General features: G+C 36.0%; 2 protein-coding genes across 3 annotated transcripts; both read right to left on the reverse strand.

The window, feature by feature from the left end:
• Positions 1 to 6648: 6648 nt before the first annotated feature.
• Positions 6649 to 22386, reverse strand: tbc1d10aa (TBC1 domain family, member 10Aa). 2 transcript variants are annotated; one of them, XM_079897949.1, is made up of 10 exons: positions 21832 to 21919; positions 21494 to 21734; positions 17950 to 18049; positions 15601 to 15708; positions 15211 to 15317; positions 14392 to 14506; positions 14211 to 14276; positions 11533 to 11722; positions 11295 to 11449; positions 6649 to 8876 (listed from the first exon to the last, which is right to left on the reverse strand). In XM_079897949.1, exons 2-10 carry the CDS (start codon positions 21673 to 21675, stop codon positions 8085 to 8087), a joined length of 1815 nt encoding a protein of 604 aa, XP_079754075.1. In that variant the 5' UTR covers positions 21676 to 21734; positions 21832 to 21919; the 3' UTR covers positions 6649 to 8084. The 2 variants fall into 2 exon arrangements, with proteins under 2 accessions (XP_079754075.1, XP_079754074.1); XM_079897948.1 differs by having other exon boundaries at positions 21494 to 22386.
• Positions 22387 to 22762: 376 nt separating this feature from the next.
• On the reverse strand, positions 22763 to 25465 carry myl7 (myosin, light chain 7, regulatory). The gene is made up of 7 exons (XM_079898085.1): positions 25340 to 25465; positions 24906 to 25007; positions 24575 to 24650; positions 24362 to 24466; positions 24196 to 24274; positions 24057 to 24105; positions 22763 to 23867 (listed from the first exon to the last, which is right to left on the reverse strand). The coding sequence occupies exons 1-7, from the start codon at positions 25340 to 25342 to the stop codon at positions 23763 to 23765; spliced, it is 519 nt and encodes a 172-aa protein (XP_079754211.1). The 5' UTR covers positions 25343 to 25465; the 3' UTR covers positions 22763 to 23762.
• Positions 25466 to 27829: the final 2364 nt, after the last annotated feature.

Below are 27829 nucleotides of genomic sequence, written 5' to 3' on the forward strand. Positions count from 1 at the left end.
GTGGAGGCTGCTCATGCCAATTTTCACGCTTGTATCACAAACTGAACGATTCTGCCAAACATAAGCACTTAGCCACTCCACTATCTAGCCCGCCAAGACCAAACCTATGAACATTCCATTTACATCAATAAAATGTTTTATAAACCATCCCAAGTTGTCATGACTAAACTGCATTTATTTGAAGTAGATTTTTTTGTAACATTATAAATGTTTTGGGAACATTGGGAGGATATGTCCCCTGTAAATGTTATCGCTGTTTACAGCCCTGTGTACGAAAACACACATTTGCACAAAAACACACACAAACACCCTGACCAGCACAGCACCTTTGAGTACTAACATGTACAGGATAGAGTTACTGCATGGAGTCCCTTTAGGGACCATGGAGACAGGATGGGGAGACAGGGTGTGTGAGTACACATCGGGGTGTCTGCTCCTCCTCGTGTCACTGATATCTACCATATGTGTGTTACTCATCACCTTATAGAGTACACACAAACACACACCCTCACATGCATACTTGCACACTGACACACTACTGAATGTGAAGCTCTGAAGCTCAAATCAATTCATTTCCAGGCATTACTTTGACTCATAACCTTAAATATCTAGCCTAAGGCATGTCAGATGTCAGCACAGGTTTATTGGAAGCCCATGGTGATTAACTGCTTTATTCAGGAGTCTTCCTCCATTTATCAGTTCTCTTATCTGCCACAGACAGACATGATGTCAGAGTCCAGGAGCTGCCATGCTGTGACAGCTCAACCATCAAGCGTCATGTGAAAGTTTGAAACAGACATGTTTTTAGATAAAGCCTTTGCCAAGGTTTGAGCTCTGCTCTTCATGATGGGGATTCAATTCAGTTTCGGGGGATTTGGACTGGTTGACTAGTGCTCTTTTATATGTTAAAGTGCCACTATTATGCTATTTTAAAGTTTCCTAATCTTGTTTTGGAGTCTCCTAAAACAGGTTTACATGCATCAAAGGTCAAAAAATGGTTTAATTTCCTCATAATATACAATTGCACATCACCACATTTTTCAATGATTCTCAAACGACTCGTCAGATGAATCAATCTATCTAAATCCCGCCTTTCCGCGAGCTACTCTGCTCTGATTGGCCAGACTGAGCTGTCTGTTGTGATTGGTTTACCGCATACAGCGCGACGAAAACAAAAGTGCCCATTGCCATAACAATGTCAGCTGTCCTGAGGCTTCCTACACTTTAAACTAAACACAGAAACGAACAATGATGTCGATTTGACCATATCAATGCGAGCGCGAGTCCGATGATGAAACACTGGAAGAACTAGTTATTCAACCCGAACCTCTATTCAGCTCCGACTTCGCGTGCAGCCTTGCAAGAGCGCAAAACCTCACAACACCCTCCCCCTGTCGGTGATTGGTTGGAACACTATTTATTTTGGTTTTGAGTGGTTGGTGAAACCATTTGTTTTTGTGTGCAGATCTCAGAGCCTATAGGCTGCCTACAGAGACGTGGTTTTTTGATGGCCTGCTTATGTGGCGGGCAGCGGATCGTTCGGAAAGATTAGATGAATGTGATCATTTATGTTTGGGCCTTTTTTGGGCCTGAAATCACTGATACAACCTTTAACAAGTGCATGTCCATCAACAAACCAATTATTTTACCTGTATTAATTTATTTACAGAGTATTTTTGTAATATATTGCGGTGAACATGACGGAAACTGTATCAATAACAGTGCATGTATGCAATGTAAACATTAGCCGAGCTCTAGCGTGAATGACTGATGTGAATGACTGATGTAACATAAACGTTGGTAAAACAAATCTTGCTCCGTGCTTAATCTTTCCTCAAAGTAGTGAGAATGACAGACAATCTGCATTAATAGACACAGCTATAGGTAATAGTGGCCCACAAACTGATTAGCAGAAGGATTTCAGTAAGACAGTGATACCGTGAGTTAGCCAGTTAGCAGGAGACCTACACAATATAAAACTCAAAACTAAGTATTTTGAACACCATCTTTCAAGAGCAAGTGGTTTGCGAATCCAGCATTGAACTTAGAGATTTGAGAAGCAGTCGTCAGTGAAATAAAGGGAACACAGCAAAAGTTTAGGATTATACTGCTGTGTGCTGTGATATCGTGGTGAAAATGAATTTTAACCTCTGATTCTTCACATGCTTGTCCTTGGGCAGTGAAAAAAAAACTGTCTTTACCTTCACATTGTAGGCTAGAGCACAGCGTCTTCTCGACATGATGGTATCCAGTATCCACAGGAATCAGCTGCAGGTTTGAGGTTCAAGTTTTCCCTGGAGTCTGCACGCGCAATAAGTGGGCGGGCAATATGCTAATGTTTTGTCTTGACGTCACAACGAAACGGCTTATGACTCGTTTGAAAAACAATTCATTTCGTTGACTCAGAGTCGGCTCTTACTTTTGAAAGACAATACCTTTGTATACGGTGCACTTTCAGATTTAAAAGTTTGCAGGATGTTTTCATTCACTTAGAGCTATGTTACACACTATGAAAGGTCATTTTCAAAAATCCATAATAGGGGCCCTTTAATGACATTAATTACAAAGCGGAGATCGGAAACCATTCAGCAAAATTTCAAGGTCATTTGCGATTTCTAACTTTCACTTCTGGCAGAGCGCACACTTTTTTGCGCGCACGTTTTCTCTAAATCACACTACGCACATTTGAGAAATCAAATGTAGTATAGTTTCTACACAACATTTTATAAATTATGCCCCAGATGTTCTCCTGGTGTAAAAAAAAGGTGTACACTTATACACATAATGATTTTGGTAACACTTTAAAGTGTCATTATTATAGTGTAATAATTATTTTACAATGTCCCTGTTATACATAATGTGTACTTAATAACAATTAATTATGCATAATTGCAAGCAGCTAAATTATTAAAAGTGCATGCAGTTAATTAATATTACTTTAATCCACCTTAAAATGTTGTGTAACCATGATTTATTGACATACATTTATTATTATTATTATTTTACCGTTGTGATGCAATGATCTTTTTTATTTATTTATTGCCAATAAATCAGTTATTCATGAATACTGTCTGCAACATAGAATCATTGGTATTGCTTTACAATAAGGTTTCATTTATTAATATTAGTTAACTATTCAATAAACAGTGCTTCGACATATATTTTTTTTAATCTTAGTTAATTTCAACATTTACTAATGCATTTTTCAAATCAAAAGTTGTTAACATCATATAGTTAATGCACTGTGAACCAACAAGAACAAACAATTATCTATTGAATTTTTATTAACTAACGTGAACAAAGATTAATAAATGATAGTATCTAACTAATGTTAACAAATGAGACGTAAAGAAAATGTAGGTTACACTTTATTTTGAGGTCCTTGTTACAGTGTAATTATGCATTTAAGTACAGAGTAATAGCAATAAACTACATGTACAGTAAATTATGCAAAATTTACTGTTATCACTATAGTAAGTATGTCATGTGTAACAGACACGGTAAAATAAACTGTTACTGAATTAGTATTACTGTTATTGCAACTAATCTTTTAACATGTAAAGTGGCCTAAATTAACATCACTTAATTTATTATGAATGAACATTAATTAACAATGTATATTTAAGTTCAGTAATTTCACTTAAATGGCAATGAAAATGACCTATTAATTGTCATTTAAGTGAAATTACTGAACTTAAATACGAGCTTGATAAAAATGATCATTCTAGAAGAAAATTTCAAATGGCACTAAGAGGCTTTTGCATCTGAACTCTTCATATATATATATATATATATATATATATATATATATATATATATATATATATATATATATATTAGGGCTGTCAAACGATTAATCGCGATTAATCGCATCCAAAATAAAAGTTTGTTTTTACATAATATATGTGTGTGTTTCTATATATAAATACACACACATGCATGTATATATTTAAGAAATATTTGCATATACTGTGTATATATATTTATATTATATATAATTTATATTATATATAAATATTTTCTATATAAATAACAAATTTTTCTTAAATATATACAAGCATGTGTGTGTATTTATATATAGAAAATAATTATACACCATACACACACATATATTATGTAAAAACAAACTTTTATTTTGGATGCAATTAATCGCGATTAATCGTTTGACAGCCCTAATATATATATATATATATATATATATATATATATATATATATATATATATATACCGGTATATATATATATATATATAGCATATATCATATACTATTCATATAATTTAACAACAGCCTAGATTAATAAATTCTAAAGATTTGCCAATTGTTTAGTTCATATTACCTAAAGTAGTTCATATCACCTATATCGACAAGTTTTAACAAACTGAACCTTACTGTCAAGTATTATTATTGTTATTGTATAATCTCTTTAATACATTTACATTGACTTTCATTAATTGATTTAATCAGTCAAGCGTTCATACATTAACTATCATGGCACAAGTTACAAAATACAATCAAGAAATTCCATAGATTCCTGAAGACAGCCGTTTAGTTCTCCAGCATCTGATTGTGCTGATCCCCCTCTCAGCTGGAGTTTGATTAGCTGGATCAGGTGTGTTTGTGTGGGGATAAAGCCAAAACCTGCAGGACCACCCCTTCTCTGAGAGATAAAGATAATAACTTTATATTCTGACCATATCTCGGTTATTATATACTTGTGATCTCAGACAACAAACCCACCCATGAAAACAAAGAAATAACAGAAATAACTCTTTCTTTTCAGTGTCGTATCTATAGCCTCATATATGTTCCTCAGTCTTCTTAAGCCTAATCTAATCTATCCATCTATCCATCCATCCATCCATCCATCCATCCATCCATCCATCCATCCATCCACCTATCTATCTATCTATCTATCTATCTATCTATCTATCTATCTATCTATCTATCTATCTATCTATCTACCGACCTATCTATCTATCCATCCATCCATCCATCCATCCATCTATCTATCTATCTATCTGTCAGTTAACGTTTATTTTATTTCAAGCTATTTTATTTCTATGGTTTTAGGAAGATTTATCCAGTGCTGAAATCTGATCATGTTTTTAATCTCTACAGTGACTCAGAGTTAATTATGTTTAAAATATTGAGAGTGATGTTTAAAAGTCAAATTCTCTTGGAAGTATTCATCACAGTTAGTCATGTTGACATCTGCAATTCTTCCATGATGTGGAAGGCGTTATTTTGATGTTCCCTCAGCGCCCTACAGCTGCTCAGATCCGCCGTTCTCTCAGTCGACAGGTCAAACAGCCCAATATAAAGAGTGGAGCTGTTAGGCGCCTCTGCAAACCAGGACCGATTGATAAAGTCAGACCCAGAGAAATATGTGGTTTTATCCTGAGGCATGTCTGTCTATTTACACAGGTAGGAACCTGCAGGACCTCGGGGTGAAGTAAAAGTGTCATACCGTGATGCATAGCTTCAACATTTCTGCTTCATGCATACCTGTCAAATATTAAGGTAATTATATTACAGAACACAAAATAAGAGAATACAAATGAAAACAGTGGATTATTATAAATAAAAATAATTATTACAATTAAATACAAAAAACTTTACAGATGAAGTGAACTCATAATTGATTAACTTTACAGTTATTGAACTGAACTGAATTAACACTGAATGACTTCAGCTGAACAATGACACCGTTGTCTTTTTAGAGCTGCTTTTCAGCAGAATTGAAATCTGTTTGCATAATTGATTATTATTTTCCTGTTTATCACTGTAAAGCTGCTTTGAAACACTTGACTTACAATAATTTGATGTTTTTAGCAGTCATTTAAACCTTCTACAGTTAAAAAGTTTGGGATCAGAATTTGTTTTTCATTATTCAGTATATGAAATTTAACAAAATGTCAGGAAATACATTTTTAAAGTTACAAAAGATTTCAATTTCAAATAAATGCTATCAATTAATCAAATAATCCTAAAAGAAACAAAAATATATATCATGGTTTCCACAAAAATATTAATTAGTTGTTTTCAACATTGATTAAAAGAAGATAAATGTGTTCAAAATATTAGACTGATTTCTGAAGGATCATGTGACACTGAAGACTGGAGAAATGATGTGGAAAATTCACAGAAATGAATTACATTTTAAAATATATTCAAACATAAAACTACTCTTTTAAATAGTAATAATATTTCACAATATTAGTAATTTTACTGCATTTTTGAGCTAGTAAATGCAGCCTTGATGAGCATAAGAGACTCACAAACAAATTCATACTAACCCAAATAAATAGCAGAAATAAGACGTGTTTTTGCACAGAGCTAATACTCATGCCAGTGGATATGATGGTCATAAAGCAGCAGTTTGCGTAAAGCTCCAGTTGGCAGTTGTCACTGGTAATTTGTGACCAGAGACATGGGTTTAGACCTCCGACAGAAAAAAAAAGAAAGACGCTCTCTAATTTGCTACTTTGCACAGGCCATCGCAGATGACCCAAAGCATTAAGGTTTCGGCTTACAGCGGCCTCTTTGATGGCTTTCCTTACGATAATTGAAGCGCAGCAGTGACAGAAAACAGACACGTCCTGTGACCCAGTGGGAAACGGCGCCTTCGTCCAGCACACAAATAAATGCTCTTATTAGAAGTGCTTTTATTTGTACAAAATCTACATAGAGTTGACAGTCAGTTGTTGAGGAGTGATTAAATATTAGACACTCAAATCAAAGTTTTTGCCAGAGTAATTAAGCATCATTTAAAAAATAAATCAAACAGTGCTCCCATTAGTTCAGAGAAAGAAAAGAAAATATAAGATGAAGCTGAAACAGAATAGCTATTATTAAAATGTAACGTAAATAAAAATGACTCCCTATAACATGTCCAAAAAAAAAGAAAAGAAAAACCAAGCTTGTTTTAGCTGTTTTGTAACATACTTCTCTTCACAGATGATGATTGTACAAGTATCTACGAATCTAAATAAACTCCCAATGTAACAGGTTGACATCGCTGAGCAAATGCAATGAATCATGTGTAAGGAATGAGCGCCATCTGGTGGCTTGAGATGGAGTAGGTTTCATGAAATATGAAATAGGTCTTCAGTTTCTCTCATATTAGCAACAAAATAAATACATCAGGTGTGTTAAAGGGACAATCAAAAATTATTTCAACATCACATCTACTACATTTGTGATACCAATTTTATACCAGAAATCAGTTTTTTTTTTGATGAAAAGATACTCAGATACTCAAAAAACTTGTCACGGGGTAATAACCTTAAAGGGACAACTTTATACTTTATTTACCCCAAAAATGGTAAATATTACTATTCTAATGTGTACTAATACACACCTTTTAGGGGTAGATAAGGTACAAAAGTGTCCCAGTGACACAATTTTTGCACATTTTGTTTCTGAAAAGTGAAGTTTAAGGATATTACAACTTAAATTGCTTCTAATTTATGTTTTCAGTTCACTTACATTCTGTGGTAACAGACATGATGTTGAAACAAGAAATGCTCCTTTGCTCTTAATGTGTTGCACAAGTTAAAATGGTTAAGTGATGCTGAAAAAGAATACAAACTCTTATAATAGTGGTCGAAAGAGTGGTTATAAACATAAAACTGTTAGATGGGCGAATCACACATTTTTATCATTTCTTGCAACATGACCTTATATTGTTAAGCAGCGAATAACACAATAACAAGCCAAACATTTTTGATTATAATGTCTGTTCTGCTTATGATTGAGGAATAATGGAAGAACTAATATCCAGATCTTTTTTGCACTTTTAATACACTGTGGAGTCCGTTTACGGACCAGCACAGAAAAATAAGGAAGTGAAATGAAATGAAGTCGCGGCTGTCTTTATGTCATTTGATCCTTCTTGTCGTTAAGCTCGATATATTCCTGAAGTCAAGATACTGACGGCAAAGATTTTTCCGAACTGTATTGATCGCCTCCAAAACATCAAAATACATTCACAGTTTTTTCCTCCCACCTTGCTCTGATGCGTAAAGCGGCTGCTGGTTCCCAATACTGCATTCAATTTCTCCCTGACCGTTGAGGTGAGAGCTACAGGTACGTGTCCTCTGAACCCACGCTCTCAAACGAGTGACGTAAACCGGGAACTGTGGGAGCGGCGACCGAGTCTCCGTTCACAGGTGCGTCGTCTGGAAGAAGCGGAGTGGAGTCTGTAGTGGGTGGAGGATCTTTAAGGTGGGCTGAGTTGTTGGTGTTGCTTGAGTTTTTAGGGATAGGAAGTGGCGCGGCTGTGATTTCCGGGTGGGAGGAGTGAGGGAGCTCGGTGGGGTGTGTGGGATTGGGGTCCGGTGAGGTTCGGGGAGGTGGAGGGGTGCGAGAAAGACTTGGAGATGGATTTGGGGTTGGGATGACAGAGGGAGATGGATTTGGGGTTGGGATGACAGAGGCTGGTGGATCAGAGGAAGGTTCCGTCTTCTCGGGTGTAGTGAGGAGGGATTGCTGTAGTGATAGAGGAGGACGCTTGGACTGGTTGTCTGAGGCTGTGTCTTGTGCTTTATTTTTAAGAGGGTCTGATCTGGGGTCTGTTGGTAAGGCATACGGATTGGGGACGTCCAATGGAAAGGGGGCTTTTCGGATAGTGCTTCTTTTCCTGATGCGAGCGAAATCGGATTTAGTGTCTGGGTGCAGGGGATACTGAACGACGATGGTGGGGTTCTGACGGAGGTCTTGGCGGGAGTGTGGCTCGGCAGCCATGATGGCCTGAGCGCCGTGCATTCTGGGAGGGGACTTGTAGCTGAGTTCGCCGTGGGTTTTCCGCCAGCGCTTGAGCTGCATGCGGTGCTCTCGTTCAACATCCCGAGCGGATATAGGCAGCTCTAACACCTGCATGTGCAGAAGAGAAGATTCATTATCATCATAGTATAGTTGTCATGTTCATAAAAGCTCCTACCAATAAAACCTGTTTATTATCAGTTATTAATTTAATATCTGGTAAAAAAAAGAAAAGAAAAGAAAACAGAATAGCACCAAAAAATGGTGTTATGTTGCTTTCAACTCTTAACAGCGCTTTTCACAGGCAAGTAACTCAGTTAATGCAATGTTCATATTAATAACATTATGTAATTAATTTGACGTGTTTGATGAGTTTAATTTAAAACCAAACAGTTCGCTTTGAATCTTTGTTTCCTATTTGTAATGTCAGTGTCTTTACCTGAAAAATTGTGAGATTATGACAATAAAATATCCAGTCAGGTTTTTTTTGGTACAAAATCCACTTAAGCAAAACTCATGAGTGTATGAAGTGAACAAGTGAGCTTCAGATTTATAAAACCTAAACCTTTAGTTTAACACGAAAAGTTGATTTTCGATAAAAATTATTCTAGACTACTGTTAAAAAATGTGGGGTCTGTAAGATTTTTTTGTTTTATTCATTAATTACTATTTTTATTGTGCTAGAATGCTTTAAAATTGTTCAAAAGTGAGAGTAAATACATTTATAATATTGTGAATAAATGTTCATAATAGAATCCTGAAAAACATGTATTGCGGATTGCAGATTGTTACTTGAAGGATGATTTCTGAAGGATCATGTGACACTGAAGACTAGAATAGGCTGCTGAAAATTCACCGTTGTCATCACAGGAATAAGTTACATTTTAAAATATATTAGAATAGAAAACTATTTTACCATTTTAACCACTTCACCCATTTGCATTAAGCTTTGCTTTGTTAGAAACCCAGTCATACTATTGAATGGTCGTGCAACACTCTCTCATTTTCCCCTGAGACGGGAGAAATCCGTTATTTACCTCTTACACTTCCTCCTACAATGACGCAAAAATCGTCATTTTGCGTCATTGTAGGAGGAAGTGTAAGAGGGGGGGATTTCTGTTGAGACTACAAGCACTCGTTCCTCATCTTTCCCAGGGGGCGGGACCCGCTCACGCTACAGACCTATTACAGATCAGTGGGTGGGACTTTACTCTCTGAAACTGAAAGCAACATCCTCCATCTTGTTTGAAGCTAAGCTAACAGACGCTGTGGAGACAGATGTACAGTTATGACAATAGCGGAGGAGAGTGCTCAATATGATATAGAAGAAGAGGATTTCGGAAGTCTGATGCTTGAATCAGGTATTTGTGGCTACCTTTACAAGCCGCATTATAGCGAAGAGCAGCCGAGGCAGAAGACCTGCCTGCCGCGGACGAGGAGCCCGGACTGGCTCGAGTTAGGGCGGACTGGTGGCGCCGGTGATCTCACTATGCAACTCATAGACTGTAAGATGCAACTACGAACACAGAGATAGAGTCCGTCTGCGGCAAAGAATTTCAACGATGACAATTTCTCCTGGACGAAATCTCTGAATCAGACGAGGACACGGACGTTTGTGTTGTGAACTAGTTTCCTAGTTTCGCACCGCATATGTTCTGACTGAACATCCAGGTACCATGCAATAATTCACCTTTTCGAAAGAAATACAAACGAGGAGTAATGCACTAATGAGTTCGCCAACTAACTAGACATTTTGTGTGAATGTGAAATTAATTTCAAGCTCTGGTGGTAGCTAGCCTTGTAGACGGAAGAGTGATTTCACTTATAGGCAGATATGCGCTTTCTGGATTAGTGGGAGTGGCTTGCGGAGCTGTGCAGTGTGGTGCATTGTGGGAGTTGTTGTCTTTCATACAAATGCGTCCTGAAGTTATTTTTTGTCTTTTCTCGGTCACAAAGGCACCAAATTCAAAATTTCTTTTACATTTCGACTACATATATGACCCACTTTAAATAAAAAACAATGTTCAAATGGGTGAAATGCCCCTTTAAATTGCAAACATATTTCACAATATTACTGCTTTTACTGTATTAATGATGAAATGAATAAGCCCTAAAATTTCAAATGAGTGAATATTGATAGTATAAGGATTACCATTATTGTATTTTATTGTTGTAGTTTTATTGTACTTATTATTTAGTTAAAAACAAGACCAAAGCAGGCACATCACCAGCAAAAAAAAAGTGCTCAGGGTTGGGTGCTCGACAAAAGAAATAATAAAAAGCAGAAAAAAGTTGGCACACCAAAGCTCCAAAATATGCAAATAATTTAATACTGACACACAGGTTACTTCATGCTCTAAACGTAACCCATGTGTTAAATACTGGTTCTACATATCAGGTATCATACACATAAGTATAAAAAGAATTGGTATATATTTCACTTATTAAATAAAAATAAAAAATTAATTTTGATTATATCTACTCAAAACCCAAAAGCAGCACAACAGCGTGAGAGTGTGCGTTTGCTACCTGATGGACGAGGAAGCCCTCCTGCATGTATTGCGGCTCCAGGGCTCGAAGAAGCTCCATAGTCTCATACTGACCAGGACAAGCCTTCAGTTTCTCACGAGATCCCAGCATGCATTTCAGCAACACAAGCCCAACACGGAACATTATCTTCACTCCTATTGAAAGGACGAAAGAAAAATACAGTCAGAGAGATGATGACAAGCCTGCCTGTGTGGTAATATGTGTAAGTGAATCTGACCGTCACACAGGAACATGTCCCACACTCTGAGCACAGACGACCAGGGTAGAGTTCTGGAAAATGCACACATGTACCACTCCGTCATGTAGAGGATGGGCTCTATCTTGTGTTTCTCAAGGTGCCGATACGCCGGAGGACTCACACGCTTTAATAACGCATTTAAGATCAGTCCATCCAACTGTATGGCCTCCTACAACACAAACAAACAACTGAATTAAGACGGTGGAGGTTTTTTCGTTGACTTGGAAGTAACAGTGTCATTTTTTTCAATTATACAGTTCATTGGTCTGTCAGGCAATTATTTACAGCAGCAATTCTACATTTACATGCTTAAGGCGATCATAGATTATATTGAAAGATTATATTATATGTTTTCCCCTTTGGAAACCACAGATATTTATACTCTACTCTTGTGCTGCTTACAACACATTTGAGCAAAGAACAAAAGAAGTTTTGTAGTGATTTTGCTGGCACCTATGGCAGACTTTGTCTCAAAAACATGACCCAATGTTTGCAGATTGAAAACAAGGAACTTTAGATATGAATGCTATGAATAGAATGCAAACTATGAGCCAGAGAACGTGTCTGAGGAACACAGATAAGGTTTCTATTACCTAAAACTATGAAGTTCATAATACTTAGTCTTCCTCCACTTGCTCTTCACTGAAATGTTCTGGTAAATGGTTGTAAAATGTAGGCACTTCATAATGTGCAATCGTCATTAGATCTTCTATCATGCAATCAACACATAACTTTTAAACACAATGTCAGGTAGATCTCACAATTAAAGTCACATTTATTTATATAGTGCTTTATACAATACAGATTGTTTCAAAGTAGCCTTTTATTAATTACTTTGAAATAACTGGACAATAACTGTGAAAGGGTTAGTTCACCCAAAAATGAAAATTCTGTCATCATTTACTCGCCCTCATGTCGTTCCAAACCTGTAAGACTTCCATTCATCTTTGGAACACAAATGAAGATATTTTTAATTAAATCCAAGAGATTTCTGTCCCTCCATTTACAGTCCACGCATCTGACACTTTGACGCTTTAAAAAGTTCATAAAGAGATTGTAAAACTAATCCATATGAATTGAGCGGTTTTGTCCAAATGTTCTAAAGAGAATTGATCGCTTTATATGATAAACAGATTGTATTTAGGCTTTTAAATCACATATAAACAATCATCAACTCACACATCAGTAAATGGAAGCTCACACATGTTCGCTTGACATGCGAGAATCAATGAGGATCATTCTCGTGTTACACAGCACGTTTGAGCTTCTGCAAGAACCAATGAGGTTTGTTCTTGCACATCATGCAGGTTCGGTTAAGCTTCTGTTTATGTTCGCTGATCAGTGTTTATATGTGAATAAAAGCTTAAATTCAATCATATAAAGTGTTCTTGTGTCTTTTGAAAATTAAGATTAGTTTTACAATCTCTTTATTAACGTTTTGATGTGTCAAAGTATCAGTTGCACAGGCTGTCAATGGAGGGACAGAAAGCTCTTAGATTTCAGTAAAAATATCTTCTTTTGTGTTTCGAAGATGAAGTCTTACAGATTTGGAATGACATGAGGGTAAGTAAATAATGAAATTTTCATTTTTGGGTGAACTAACCCTTTAATGTTGTAAAATTGATCAAATATTAAATAAATTAGATTTCAGCTCTACAAAAGATAAGTGTCATTATTCAGCTCAATTTAATGTTGTTTCAATTCAGTTCAATAGCAGTGTCAATGTTGAAACATCAATTTTGAAACAAGTTCAATTAGGCTATACGTAGCTCTACAAAAAAACAATAGTTTTTTCTGCATTGAAAATATTTTGGTGGCCGTCAAAATGAATTGTTGTCCCGCCAAATATTTATTTAATCATTTAATGTGACAAAATTTTTAAAAGTAATGCTTTACATGATTGTGTTATTCCTTAAAAAAGTAACTAACTGCATTACTTAGTTACTTTTTATGGACAGTAATGTGTTGCGTAACTTTTTCTAATCTGGGCTGGGCTTGCTTGTTTGTTTGTTTTTAATAACAAAAACAAACAAAAGTTTTATTTTTGGCAAATGTAAAGTCCCTTCCACACCAAAAGTGAAATGAATAACCCTCAGGCTGAAGGAAATGCAAATTCAGCTCAAACAAACCTTTTAAGCTGTGCTGCTATTCTCAAGTGTAGAAGAATAGTAATATAAATTAAAAGTAATGTGTTACTTTAGTAGTTACTTGGAAAAGTAATCTGATTACATAACTCGCGTAACGTGTTATGTGCTACTCCCAACGCTGGTCCTGACAGTGATTATTTTTTATTTCATGCATAAATAGAAAAAGATAATATTACAACCTGTCTTTGCATTTATTTTGGATTTATTGTCAGTACTGGGCTTGCAGTTCACATGGGTAGGGTACTTTGTACTGTGTGTGTGGATGACCGTGTTCGTCCGCCACCACTGTAGAACATTTTAACCCAGAAAAAACCCTGAATAGTGTAATTATTCAGCTCAAGTCAGTTCAATGTTGATACAATTCAGTTCAATAACAAGTGTTGTTGCAAAATTAGTCTAATTATCCAGTTTAAATCTTGTTCTCACCCGACAAGCACTTCTTGTCTCCCCTTTATGGATTAGATTTGATTAGTAATATTTATTTCTTAAATAGCAAGTAACAGGTCTTACCAGGCCCGCGCTGTAGTATCCAGGGAGGTACTTCTCACAAATCTGAACCAGACCCCAAAATGCATCCTGAATACACACAATAAACAAACACGATTTGTCATTTCAATCATTACTTAAGTATTACTGATTCTAATAAGAATGTGCACACAAATAAGCGCTGCACACAAATTATCATTTTTACCTCAGCAGGCATGTGCATCAGAAGCACTGCTGCTATAGGAGCCTGAGCCTGACAGTAACCCTCATCCGGTCTGTATAGGGTGTAAGCCTTCAACACCCGGAACAGGTCCTGCTGCCTGCTCAAAAACACACAAACACAAGCACATTGGAACTGGTGTACTTACTATGCAAAAACAGATATAACCTGTACTGTTTCCATACATTTTATTTAATAATATATATATATATATATATATATATATATATATATATATATATATATATATGCACAACTGTTTAAATATTTGGTGTTGGTCAAGTACATTTTATTTTCTATATGAATATATTTTAAAATTGTATTTATTCATGTGAAGACAAAAGCTTTAGCATTATTACTCCAGTCTTCAATGTCACATGATCCTTCAGAAATAATTTTAATATGCTGATTTGATGCACAAGAATAATTTCTTAGAATAATTTCAAGAATAATCACTGTTGAAAACAGTTGTGCTGCTTATTTATTTTTTGTGTAAACAGTAATACATTATAGAAATTTAAAAAGAACAGTATTTATTTAAAATTGTATTTTATTTACATTATAAATGCCTTAACTGTCACTTTTGACCAACTTAATGCATTTGCCGAATAGAAGTATTCATTTCTTAAAAATATTTAAAATATAATAATTTAAATAAATAAATAAATAAATAAATAAACACACACACACACACATATATATATACATATATATATATATATGTATTTGTCTGTTTGCCTGTTTAAATGTGTGTGTGAATATAATACTGTATATAATTTAAAAGAATAATAATAGAAGACTGACCCATGACCTCCTCGGGACACAAACATCTCATGGAAGGGGAACTGTCTGTGTAGATCTCTCTCTATCACATCAATCCACTTAGGGTCTCCAGCCATGCTATCCAGCTCCTACTCAACAACGACACAATCCACAAGTTCATTTCACAGTTATAAACTGTAAGACAGATCCTATTGTTTCTTGTCCAGCAACCTATATTCTTGTGATTTTGTGGCCAAATGTCATACAACAGTTTAAGCACAAGAAATACATGGGTTTAACACATCTATATATCGTAGTAAGGTTGCAGCTCCCAGGTTGAGAAGCTCTACAGTAAGAAATGCAAAATGACACATCTAATGCAACCACTACAAATCAACTGTAATCAAGTATGTGTAGACCTGACTGACTCACATTGAACTTCCCGACGTTTTGCTCTCTTTTCACTTTTCCACCTGACAGGTACAGCCAGGCCCTGCCTCGCAATGACGGTGGGATTCCTTTCTGACATCGCAGTCGCACCTGCGGGTGACAGAGGTCTGAACGTCACACGCTGACTCAGTAATCTTCAGATAAGCAGGGACCAGCATGCATTCACAGTGATTACACACTGTAATCTAGATGTCATTTTAAATGGTTAACACAAATGTGTCACTATCCCTTCAACACAGAAGCCACTGGACAAATCTTTGTGATTATAAAACAGCCCAGTCTCCTTGCATCAGCAAACAGCAATAATAAAATATGTATTTAGTAGGGATGGGAATCATAAGGAATTTACCCTTGCTGGCACTGATTCTACTTGATTCAGGTTCCCTAAAGATTCTTGTCGAACAACCTGGCCACACTATACGTTTTGTAGTTACATGCAATTAGAGGCCAATCCAACAGAACACTGTACTGTCTGTTTATTGTCTTTGTATTCTTTCTAGGGATGCACCGGTATGATGCACTGATTGCAATTTCCATTGGCGTTTCCGATTTTTCAAGTGTGTCTAACAGTAGGTTAGTATTTAGGTAAGAAAAACTACAGAAATTAAAGTAATTAAATGTAAAATAACACTGAATAGTCTTCATTGTAAATATCAAATACAGATTAATGCTTACAATTAAAGTTACAAAAGTTATTCAGTCAAGAGCAGAGAGTGATTTTCTTTGTCTTTTGTTCTTTGATTAACATGACGGACATCTGCAGGTTTATTAGGCTGCTGTCACTTTAAGAGTTTACGCACAGACCCAATATACTTTTACACAACATGCCTTTTCGCTCAACTATTTATGTTCCAAAACTGACGGTGTTTAACTGAATACTTACAAAGACAAGCATTTTGTCAATTCTGTTTGTATTTAACCATTTAAGCGCAGTACGCAGAGGATTTAGCAAAACGGGAATTAGTCACATTATGTGCAATACAAGCACTATTTAACCGGAGCGAATTAGACGAGTGAGTGAGATGAGGCTGGTCTGTATTACTTCGCCGGCAGTTAAGAATCGTTTATATCTTTTAAGAGACAATAACTTTATTTGCCGTGATCTTTTAAACTTTGCAGACCTTTTACATTCACAAACAGCTTTATTACACACTGCATGAAAGGAAAAAATCAAAAAGCATAATGGGGCACTTTAAGCATCACAACATAAGATTTTCTAAAGATTGATTTTAACAGTGTTATTTAATTATTAACATTTAAAAGAATAACTTCAAGTGAGCATTAGATAACAGCAAAAGTAATGTTAATGTAAAAGGAAAAATGAACATGCATAATGAATTATCCAATATCGGCAGATACCTATAAATGTAAAAAAAATCCCTAATACTGGCCTCTAATACAGTAACTATACAGTTATATCTTGCATCCCTTTTTAGATTTTAAAAAGAATAGAGTTAATAAATAATACAAATCTTTTTAGAAGTGTGAACTTATGATGACCATGCAGTATATAAATTCAATAATATAGTAATGTCTATTTTTCCATAATCTAGTGAATTTAAATCATTTTAAATGCTTTGAAATGAACAACTACTGTAAGAGAGTATATCAAATTTAATTATTTTAATCTGGGACATGAGTGGACAAAACTTAACAGGTAACGTTATTCTTCATTCGCCATGAAAATGTCATGAAATTCATCTGGTTTCCAATTCCCAACCCTAGAATTGTGTCTCTTTGTTTTCAATCTCTGTGCGACACAAAGACGAGCACACACAGTAATACAGGCATGCAAACATAAAAGGGCAACAAAGACTGTTAAGACGGCCTCTGGCAAAACTCTTCCGTCGTCTTTACCTGAAGACGCCTCGCTCCCGGTGAAAGCTTTATAAAGCTTAAGAGAAAAACAGAGGTGAACACTTAGACTAATAGATAAACACATCACTGAAGACCATATAAGGAAAGCTGATGTGAAATAAGGCTTGTCCAGACAGGGCCTCTTTGAAACGATTGTGTCATGGTGTCATTCTGCTGAGGTTTTTAATTAATCCATACAGCAGGGGACTGTCTGAGCAAGTCAAAATGGGGAAACACGAGAAGAAAGGGAATAAAAGAGAAGATAACAGTGATCATTTAAAGCCATAAGCCCTGATACAGAGATGATTTCCTCATATTTTCACAGTTTGGTGGTGTACCTTCTCTCTTTCTTTCTAGTGCGTACATGTAAGGCACTGGAAAACATCTGACATCATTGATCTGTTTCTGGGAACATGCCGTGAAAATCAACACAACTGACTGAAGAATCTAGTGAATGTCGATGGCAGCTCCTACCTTCTTGAACCTTTTACTGATCCATCTGTCCCAGTGGTTCAGCATATCCAACCATTTGATTTCCCTGTGCCTTAACACTTCCAAAGGCACTTCTTGAGCCCTGTGTGAGTGTGTTTGAGAGAGAGAAAGAAAGAAAGAATAAGAACCCCAAATTTGGTTATCAAAGAAAATGCCACATGCTATTGGTTCTCATAACCCATCACACCACAACATCAAGTTTGAATATGCGGAAGTGCAAAATGTGATGTGAATGAATACAAATTACTGCTACTTTTACAATACCTCTGTCCTATTGTATGGAAAATAGCTGCCTAAACATTCTGCTTAACTTCTCTTTTTGTGTTCCACAAAATAAAGAAATTAAGCCATAAGGGTTTGGAAGGAAATGAGGGGGGAGTAAATAATGACAGAATGTTTTATTTTTTGGTGAACTACTCATATAATCTAGTAAAACATACTAGGCTACATCAGAAAGAGTGTGCTTTTCACAGCAAAAACTGTGCAACCACTAAACCAATGACTAAAATAGCTCCTTCAACTTCAACAAAACCTCAAACATATGTCACACGTCACATTTAATTCCTTCCTTTAAATACTAGTATATCATTAAAAAAAAGTTTTTTTCAGATTACAACCATAACACTATTCAGACAACAGTAGTTCTGTAATAAGATTCTTACAAACAAGGTATATGGACAGCTGCTAAGTGTTTCTACCTTACCACATGTTTTATATGGATGGTATACTTTACAGTAACCGATAAAAATGAATGCATATTGCAAAATGTAAGCAATGCAAGGAAGGACATCATGTTATCTAATATAAGCTTCAATATGAGTTCCTCATTTACACACCTGCATTTTATAATGAGTCATAATGAGGGAGGCAGGCATAACAAATTGTGAAATGTTTTATGAACTACCATTCAAATGTTTGGGGTCAGTAAGATTTGTTGATCAAATTAAAACCATCCTTCAGCAAAGATGCATTAAATTGATCAAAAGTGAAAGAAAAGACATGTGTAATGTTACAACTCTGAAAAGAATTAAGCAGCACAACTGTTTTCAATATTTAAGAAGAAATGTTTCTTGAGCAGCAAATCAGAATGATTTTGGAGGGATCATGTGACCCTGAAGACTGGAGTAACGATGCTGAAAATTCAGCTTTGATCACAGGAATAAATTACATTTTAAAACAGATTCAAACAGAAAATAGTTATTTCAAATATTAATAATTTTTAACAATATTCCCGTTTTCACTATATTTTGATCAACAAACGCAGCCTTGGTGAGCATTAGAGACTTTCAAAAACTTTTTTTTTTATCTTACAGACCACAAATTTATGAACGAGAAAAACGAGCTTAATTATCAGAAATTTAAGGACAGAATTAAATTTAAGCAGACTAATGTAGTTAAAATAGCCATTTAGTAAATGACTAGAAACTTTCATCCTGACTATTTAAGGCTACAATAGGGATGGAATAGGCCTGTTATATTTGCACCTATGTTTCCACGAGTCAAATTTAAACCATTTCGCTTTTGTGGCCTAGATATTTAAATATTAGTTTGGCAGCACACCAACCACCAGCTAGCTTCCCCTTTACTTAGACACTAATCTTAACCACTAGAAATTTGATCTGAAAGCAATGTTTCTTTCAATATTTTTCCTATTGAGCTACAACTTAGGTTTTACTTCCTTTTCATTTTCAAGAGCAATTGTGACCAAAAATGGAGGAACCTAGAGCAGATTCCATGAGTTATGTTTGGGGCCGGTCTCTCTCCGGTAGCTGGCAGAGAGGGTGTAACCTCAGGGCACCAGAACTCCCATAAACCACAGGAAACGGAAAGCGGCCGTACACTCAGTACAGAGGGACAACTATCACTTACTCATCTATTCCATTCTCTTTAACAATTCACAATGAATAGACAAGCCTGCCAGCCGTCTCAGGCTACTGTTTAAAACCGTTAATTCTTAATAATGACGTGGTGACGATCCCAAATCCAGGCGGCTCTGTGAATGACATGAATGTGATGTCCTGTGCAGAGTCTTTAATAAAGACGCTAACCTGAGGCAGATGTCTCGTTGATAAAAGACAGGAAGCTTTAACAAGACTGCAACTGGCTGCAGAGCAAGTGAGGATGAAACGCCCTGACACTCCATTTAAACCACATCAATGTAAGCTAACAGAAAACTGTTCATGCCCACTTCCAGTGAAAAGAAAGTTGACAGTTTCTTACATCCGTCTAAACTGGTTCAACGAGTTACACGAAACAAATTCACTAAATGTACAAAAAAATTGGTTAATCATGATGAGTTGAAAATGCATGCTTTGTTTTGATTTCGTTTGCTTAAGTTTGATCTGCCGCCAGTTGACCTTTTTTTTTTAAGAGAGGGATTGTGGTGCAGTGCTTAGCAAAAAGGATATAGGGATGTATTGACTGAGTGACATTTTAACAGTTCAATGACTAATTTTGTGTGAACATTTTACTTGATGTAAACAGTCACAAGACCTGAGCTGTGTATACACAGTACCGGTCAAAAGTTTGGAAACATTACTCATTTTTAATGTGTTTGAAATAAGTCTCTTATGCCCATCAAGCCTGCATTTATTTGATCAATAATACAGAAAAACAATTTCAAATAATGGTTTTCTATTTTAATATACTTTCAAATATAATTTATTTTTGTGATGCATTCTGAATTTTCAGCATCATTACTCCAGTCTTCAGTGTCACATGATCCTTCAGAAATCATTATAATATGTTGATTTATTATCAGTGTTGGAAACAGTCGCTGCTTAATATTTTTTGGTACATGTGATACTTTTTTCAGGATTCATTGATGAATAAAAAGTTAAGAAATAACAGCATTTATTCAAAATAGAAATCTTTTCTAACAACATACATCTTTACTATCACTTTTTATCAATTTAACACATCCTTGCTGAATAAAATTATTAATTTCTTTCAAAAAAAAGAAAGAGAAAAATACTGACCCCAAACATAACCCCAAATAAATGCTGTTCTTTTTTTATTTTATTTTTTTTACTTTATATTCATCAAAGAATCCTGAAAAAGTATCACAGATTATATATATATCACATTTTTAACATTTAAAAAATCTTAATCATTATTATTATTATTATTATTATTATTAAGTTAAGTGGTTTCATTAACAGTCAACACCTGCAACCAGAAATAAAATATACTATAATCTTTAGAAAAGGCATGCTCTTTATTTTTCCAAACATTGTGCTGCACAATTATTAATAAACACACACACACACACACACACACACACACACACACACGGCAATTAGGTTAAGCAACATTAATTCATCCACACAGATTCCTTTGTTTTGAATTCCTATGTTAAACTGTGTCAAGAATGTAAACTACATTACTTACAAATGCTTTCCTACTACTCACACACCCATTGAAGTCCAAGCATGCTTAATCACGTGACTCTGTCTTACCCAGATCAACCAACACAAACAGGATTTGATGAGATCAACTAAACACCCTTGTAAACTAATGCACTCACGATTCGGTTGAATACTTCTGGGCTCCTCCGATGAATCCATACTTGTCGATTTGTCTCGAGTTGGTGAATCCGTTTTCAGAGTCCGACCCGAAAGAGCTCTCCTCGTCAAACTGACTACCCAGAGTCATCACACTCATAGTATCATCAGACGACACACGTCCATTCTCCAGCTGAGCCATCATGATCCTCTACAAACACAGCCCGCTGAGAAGTTCACTTACAGGACATCACCTGACCCCATCTGTAGGCATCCCACGAGAAAACGTCGAATTAATTTAATGTGACGCTTCACCTTTAACTGATTCTAAATCAGGCCAATCAAAGCTACACAGACCCACCACGACTTTTGTTAACTTTAACTTTATTTCCCGCGTTTTGTATGTAGATGTTGCGTGCCAACTAAACGGATTATTGTGCGTTTAAATCACCCGAGATAAATGCTAAATTAGCTTAGCGCGCGACGTGTCACTCTCCCAACCCACAGTTAATTAAATCCCAAAACAACGACGAATGAAAATGTACTTTACATATGCAGAAAACCCGCCCGAAAAAACGTGTAAACAACCGGACGAGCGAAACTACGCCTGAATTTCCTGAATCACATTTTTCCAGTCCACGGATTGTCAGGTCTCGCGCTCAAAGAGTCCAGCGGACTGTTTTCATTCAGCACGCCGATGTTTGAGGGTGAAAAGAGAGCAGATTCCCAGTCGAGATGCAGCAACAGAGTTGTTTTCGTAGTTTAAGTCGAGGTCCCATGGTTGAGAGGTAAATAATCAAGTGAATGTCACATCAGTTGAGCCGTGTTTTTAGTGTTAGGGTGGCGATGATGACATTAGCGCTGAGTTTCCATTCTTTCGCTGTTGCGTTTGACAGTTCTGCACATGCGCGTCTGTGTCACTTCCGGAATCCACAGGTTATTTGCATGTCGTAATTCTATGGAATGGATCTGCAAAAGTTTGTCGAGGTCTAATTTGAATTATTGTAATCTTTATGTGACAGACTAGGGGGGGAAAGATAAGTCTGTTTAATGTGTCATAGAAGTTATTAATAATAATAATAATAATAAATAGAGTTTATATTAAAACATTTAGGCTATTTTATTTTAATAGAATATGGTAGTTAGCGTACTTTCTAAGATTCAAATAGCCAAAGGAATTCTTTCTCGAGGTTTAATTTAAATTAATGTAAACATTTCGAGGAAACTCAATTTATATTCGAGGAAACGAAATTATATAATTTATATAAACTGCATTAATTATTATTATTATTATATACATTTATTGTATTATATTGGTAGTAATGCACAGTATAGCAAGCTGTTTTTACAAATTTTCAGTCTTTTGAACAATGAATTTTAGTAGGTATAGCCTATTCATTATTCATTAAGTCATTAGTCCTCATGTCGTTCCAAACCTTTATGCATTTCTTTCTGAACACTGAAGTCGATATTTTGAAGAACATTCGGGTCAATCGGCATTGAACTCCATTAAAATAGACATTTTAAAATGTATTTTTTTGTTAAAGAAAGCCATACTGGTTTAGAATGGCTGGCATGAGGAAGAAATGGGCAAAATGTTCATTTTATTTTCTGAAAAAGTTGGATTCTCTGGTTCTTTATCCTAAATATAGTTGATCATATAAAACCCACGTTATTTTAAATAGCCCATAATGCATTATTCCTGCTGCATTTAGTTCTTCATGAGTCATACACTAACACATTAAGCATGAATTAATGCATATTAGTGCACCCGTATTGTAAAGTGTTACCAGTTTTTTTTTTTTTTTTTTTTTAAATGCGCCATTAGTCCAAGAATTCAAGGGCCTCGCAAGTTCCAGTAACTAAATGCAGTTCAACTAACTGTCTGTGGGGGGCAGCAATTACAGACACAATTTACAAGTGAGCAAATGTTCCATCCTTTTGGTCTTTTCTAATGTGCAGTTATGTTCAGAAATAGTATGAAATTAATTATATGTATCTATTCTGCATATTGATTGAATGTAATTTCATGAAACTGAAATAAATGAGCTGTAGCCTTCATGTCATATAATTTTTTTCTCTCTTGATTAAATACATACAGCACAGTAAAAGAAAACAAGCAATATATTTGAAGTCATTGCCTTTATTATATCAATCAGAACTATAAATATCATTTTAAAATTCAAAACAAAGGTTTAAATAATGAAAGCTGATTATGGTTGACATGAACACAATTGCAGATAGAACTGAAATGACAAAGTTCAAATGAATGGAAGATTTTTTTTTTTTTATTCAAGACTCCTCTTTCTCATCCCCATGCGTGATAATGTAACAAAGTGATTTATAGTCAATATTCCCGGCCACGTCAATTGGAGCGACTGCAAAAGCCTGGTCAACCTGAAATAGAATCAAGTAGATTAGACCAACGCCTAAGTGATCCTCCTAAAAGTACACATTCTTATCACAGCACCTCATAACACGGGCTATTAAAATCCTGTTGTTTGTGATAGCAGTATAAAGTTGGGAAACATTGTATGTATCAATTGATTTTTTATTCCATAAATATTTTTAAATCCAAATATTAACCTCTTCTCCTGTGAATTTATCAGCTTGGTTCATTAGCAGCCTCTTAAACCTGAAACAAAATGACACCAAATACATCAATTGTCTTTTAAAACACAGTAAAATACAGTAATGTTGTTGTGTGTTTGTTTTGTACACTTACTCATCCTTATTGACAACTCCTGTAGCATTTGGGTCGAAGAGTTTAAAAGCAGCAAGGATGGTTTCCTCTGGGTCTGTGCCTGTTTGGAGATAGGAATATTACAAAGTTATAATAAATCCTCTTTTAAGACGTATCTTGAAAGATCTTGAAAGTTCAGCCGTCATACCATTGAGCTTTTCTCCGAAGAGAGTGAGAAAGACAGTGAAGTTGATGGGCCCTTTTCCCTCTGCTAACATTGACTCCAGCTCTTCGTCACTCACATTCAGCTTCCCTGCACAAACAAAGAACTCAGTGTTGATCTAAAAAGCTGTTTACTTATATGATGTTTTGTATGAAAGATAACAGTATTCTGAAACTCTACAGCGAATGCATTTTATACCCAGTTGTGCATAAGTTTCCTTCAAGTCAGATTTGTTAATAACTCCATCCCGGTTCTGATCTATGCAGCCAAATGCCTAAAGAGAAGCACACAATGTATGTCACATTTGTACTAGATTATTTGTTATATTGAAGCAATCTAGCATGATATCAACTTCTGCTTGTGCCCTCCTATATAGCTTTTTATCATACTATTTATCATATCACTTTCAGTACATGATTGTAGTAAAGTTGGATATACTTACTGCATACATCCAACATATATGATGTTGATGGTTAAGCAACCTGTAATGTTTTGTTCAGTTTGGTTTTCATATAATATAAAGACTGACCTCTTTAAACTCCTGTATTTGTGATTGCTCAAACATGGAGAAGACATTAGAAGAGCCCCTTTGAGCAATTTTCCCCCTCTTAGATGCAGCTTTCTTACTAGCCTGTGAAAAATTAAATTAAAATTATAATTGGAAGCACGCGTAGGCAGCCTATAACATTAAATACACAGCAATAAATGTGTATAGCTGATTGAAAAATGTTCTGTAGCTGATTGAAATTACTTTTTTGAGACGTATGTCACAGAATAAAAATGTTCAAGAAAATGTGCATGCTTTTATTGGCTAAATGTTCTCATATTAAATAACAATATTAATAGAAGAGTTAGTTCAAGAGTGTACAGTGCTTCTATATACACTATAAATCCTTCCTATTTTAAATTCACATTAATTGTCTTTATATTCAAAACCATTAAAAAGAAGCCGTGTCCACTCACCATGTTCACTGTCCGCTTTGCTCTGTGTATGTGCTCCTGGGTTAAGGCTGTTGCTCATAGAGTCTTTATGTATGAGGACTCTTATCACTCGTCTCTCTATAAAGGTCTGCACTGCTTCTGTTAGTCCCCTACATGGGCACCCAGAGCCTCCTAAATACAGGAGCCATGATAACAGCACAAGTACTTAGATTCCAGCAGGGAACGAGGACGTGTGGACGAGGAGGGGAGAGTAAATACTAGAGATTTTAAGGGTTGAAATTGATGGATGGATGGATGCAATGAAACAGTGAATGTGAATGGAAGAAACGAAGGCCTGAGACATAGAATGTGAGTCTGAGTGGCAGAACAAATGTTACATATTCAAACCAAATTAGGGCAGCCCATGACCTGGAGAACTACAAAGGTTCCATTTCAATATAGTGTCCTTGAGCAAAGCTCTGGGACACACACAGTCCCTGTGACTGAAATATTGAATTGGGCACAGTGTGTGAGGAAAACTATTTATAGACTATTTGACAGCACTGTGCATGGGGAGTCATTTTTAAAATGTACTCTTTATTCCAGTTTAAAAAAAATTTTTTTTTTTTAATATAAAGTCCCATGTTAGAATTAGAGCTAGAAATGCCTGAATGGTGAATGAATCAGTCTCTGGAGTTGTTGTTTTGTTATGAATGGGTCATATGGGTTAGCATAATGGTTCTCTGGATCATTCAGACAGCTTACTTGTATTGATTTCTTAGGGTCCATTCACACAGAACATGTTTTTGCCTTAAAATACAACAGACACATGGCAGTAGAATAAAAAAAAAATAGAGATTTGATTTTAAAAGATGAAATTCTTTTCATTTGAGAGCTGCATTTTTGGAATGGCATCACAGCCATTAGCCCACGATATGGGCTTAAGAAAAGGGCCACAAAAGAGTTTGTCCATGGGTTCCAATAGCCCATACAGGGATAATTCAGATAGGGCTGCAAAGGAGCCCATGATGGACAAATCAGTGTAAGGTTCATTCCTTAAGCCCATATCGAGCCCTGAAATGGGGTGTGTTGTGCAAGATGCTGCAAAAGACAAAAGATTTGACAGTCAAACATGTCCATCTATCTAACGCATGTTTACATAGAAAAGCATTGGAAAAATTTGTTCTGTGTGAACGACCCCTAAATGTGCAGACATATCTACCATTGTTCAGGGAACTTTCGTGGGCCAAATCCAGTCATTTCAATACCCATGCATTTAGGAATTAAGGTGCTATTACATTTACCGTTGTTCAGCCAATTTCTCAGGCTAAATCCAGCCATTTCAAAAGGAATCCATGTGATCGCTGTCATGTCTTAAAGGACACTTTTTGCCATGGACTTAATGGCTTTCTTAGTTACCTTATGCCTGAGTTTCACTTTGTTTCACGCTCATGGTTCATGTCTTTTATTTTATAGTCATTGTTCCTTTGTGTCCTGGTTTGTCATGTGATTCCCTTCATGTGTTGTGTTATGTTCTCATTTGTTTAGGCTTGTTCGACTTCGACTCTAGTCGGCAGCTGACTTGAAGCAGTGCATGCCGGTTAGAAATTTTGTCTGACTTGATACAGCGCCGACGCCACGTGACTGTGACGTATGCCATCAAAGTACCGCGAGAGCGATTCGAGAGTAGCTGGAGAACTCAGCCAGCGCAGCTTCTCAAGAGCGGCTGCACAAGCTCTGATGACGACGCAGCTGTTCCACGATTGGCCGGATTCACCGCATGACAACGAGCACATGTGTTTCGTGTTCATTCTCACGTCTTTAGTTCCAATAAAGCTCACAAATCATTTTTTTATAACAGTAAACACTCTTTTCATGTAGTCGCGATGTTATATTGTGTCATGTTTATCAAAATAAAACTTTAAAAACTGTCGACTCCACTTCATTGATAGTAGCTATAGGCTTATGTTGAACTTTATTCTTGTTCAAACAGACGCTCGATGAAGCAGTTCATAAAGTATTGAATGAAAATGTCTCTGAAAATCTGTGTATTTAGCAAAAATTGCATTTATTTCACTTCAGCTGTGGTAAAGTATGCAAACACCATGTGAGCAGTCACTACGGGAACCAGAAAGTGTCGACTTCACGTCTCCGTTTGCAGCTCCTCCCCGCCTGCACTCGGCAACTCTCGCCGATCGGTTACATGCAGCCGATGCCTTTTTTCCCTTGGTCGAACTTTATTAAAGTTAGAGCTTATTTAGAGATATCAGCCAAATGGCTTAGTGCAGGCGCTAATGGATCCTAGGCTGTATCTCGTAAATTACCCCACTAATAATGCCCAGAATGGTACCAAACTTCTACAGTAGTACAAATGGGTTCTGTACTCATAAAACGAGGCATTGGAAAGTTTGTAAGTACATCAGGAGTTTATTTAAATAACACTTGCCTGATGGCTTATGCTACCGCTAATCCGGACGTCGAGGTCACTTCCGTGATTTGGGAAAAGCCCTTGGATTCTCAACTACAACTTGT

Source organism: Squalius cephalus, assembly GCF_949319135.1.
Source record: "Squalius cephalus genome assembly, chromosome: 16".
Lineage (NCBI taxonomy): Eukaryota > Metazoa > Chordata > Actinopteri > Cypriniformes > Leuciscidae > Squalius > Squalius cephalus.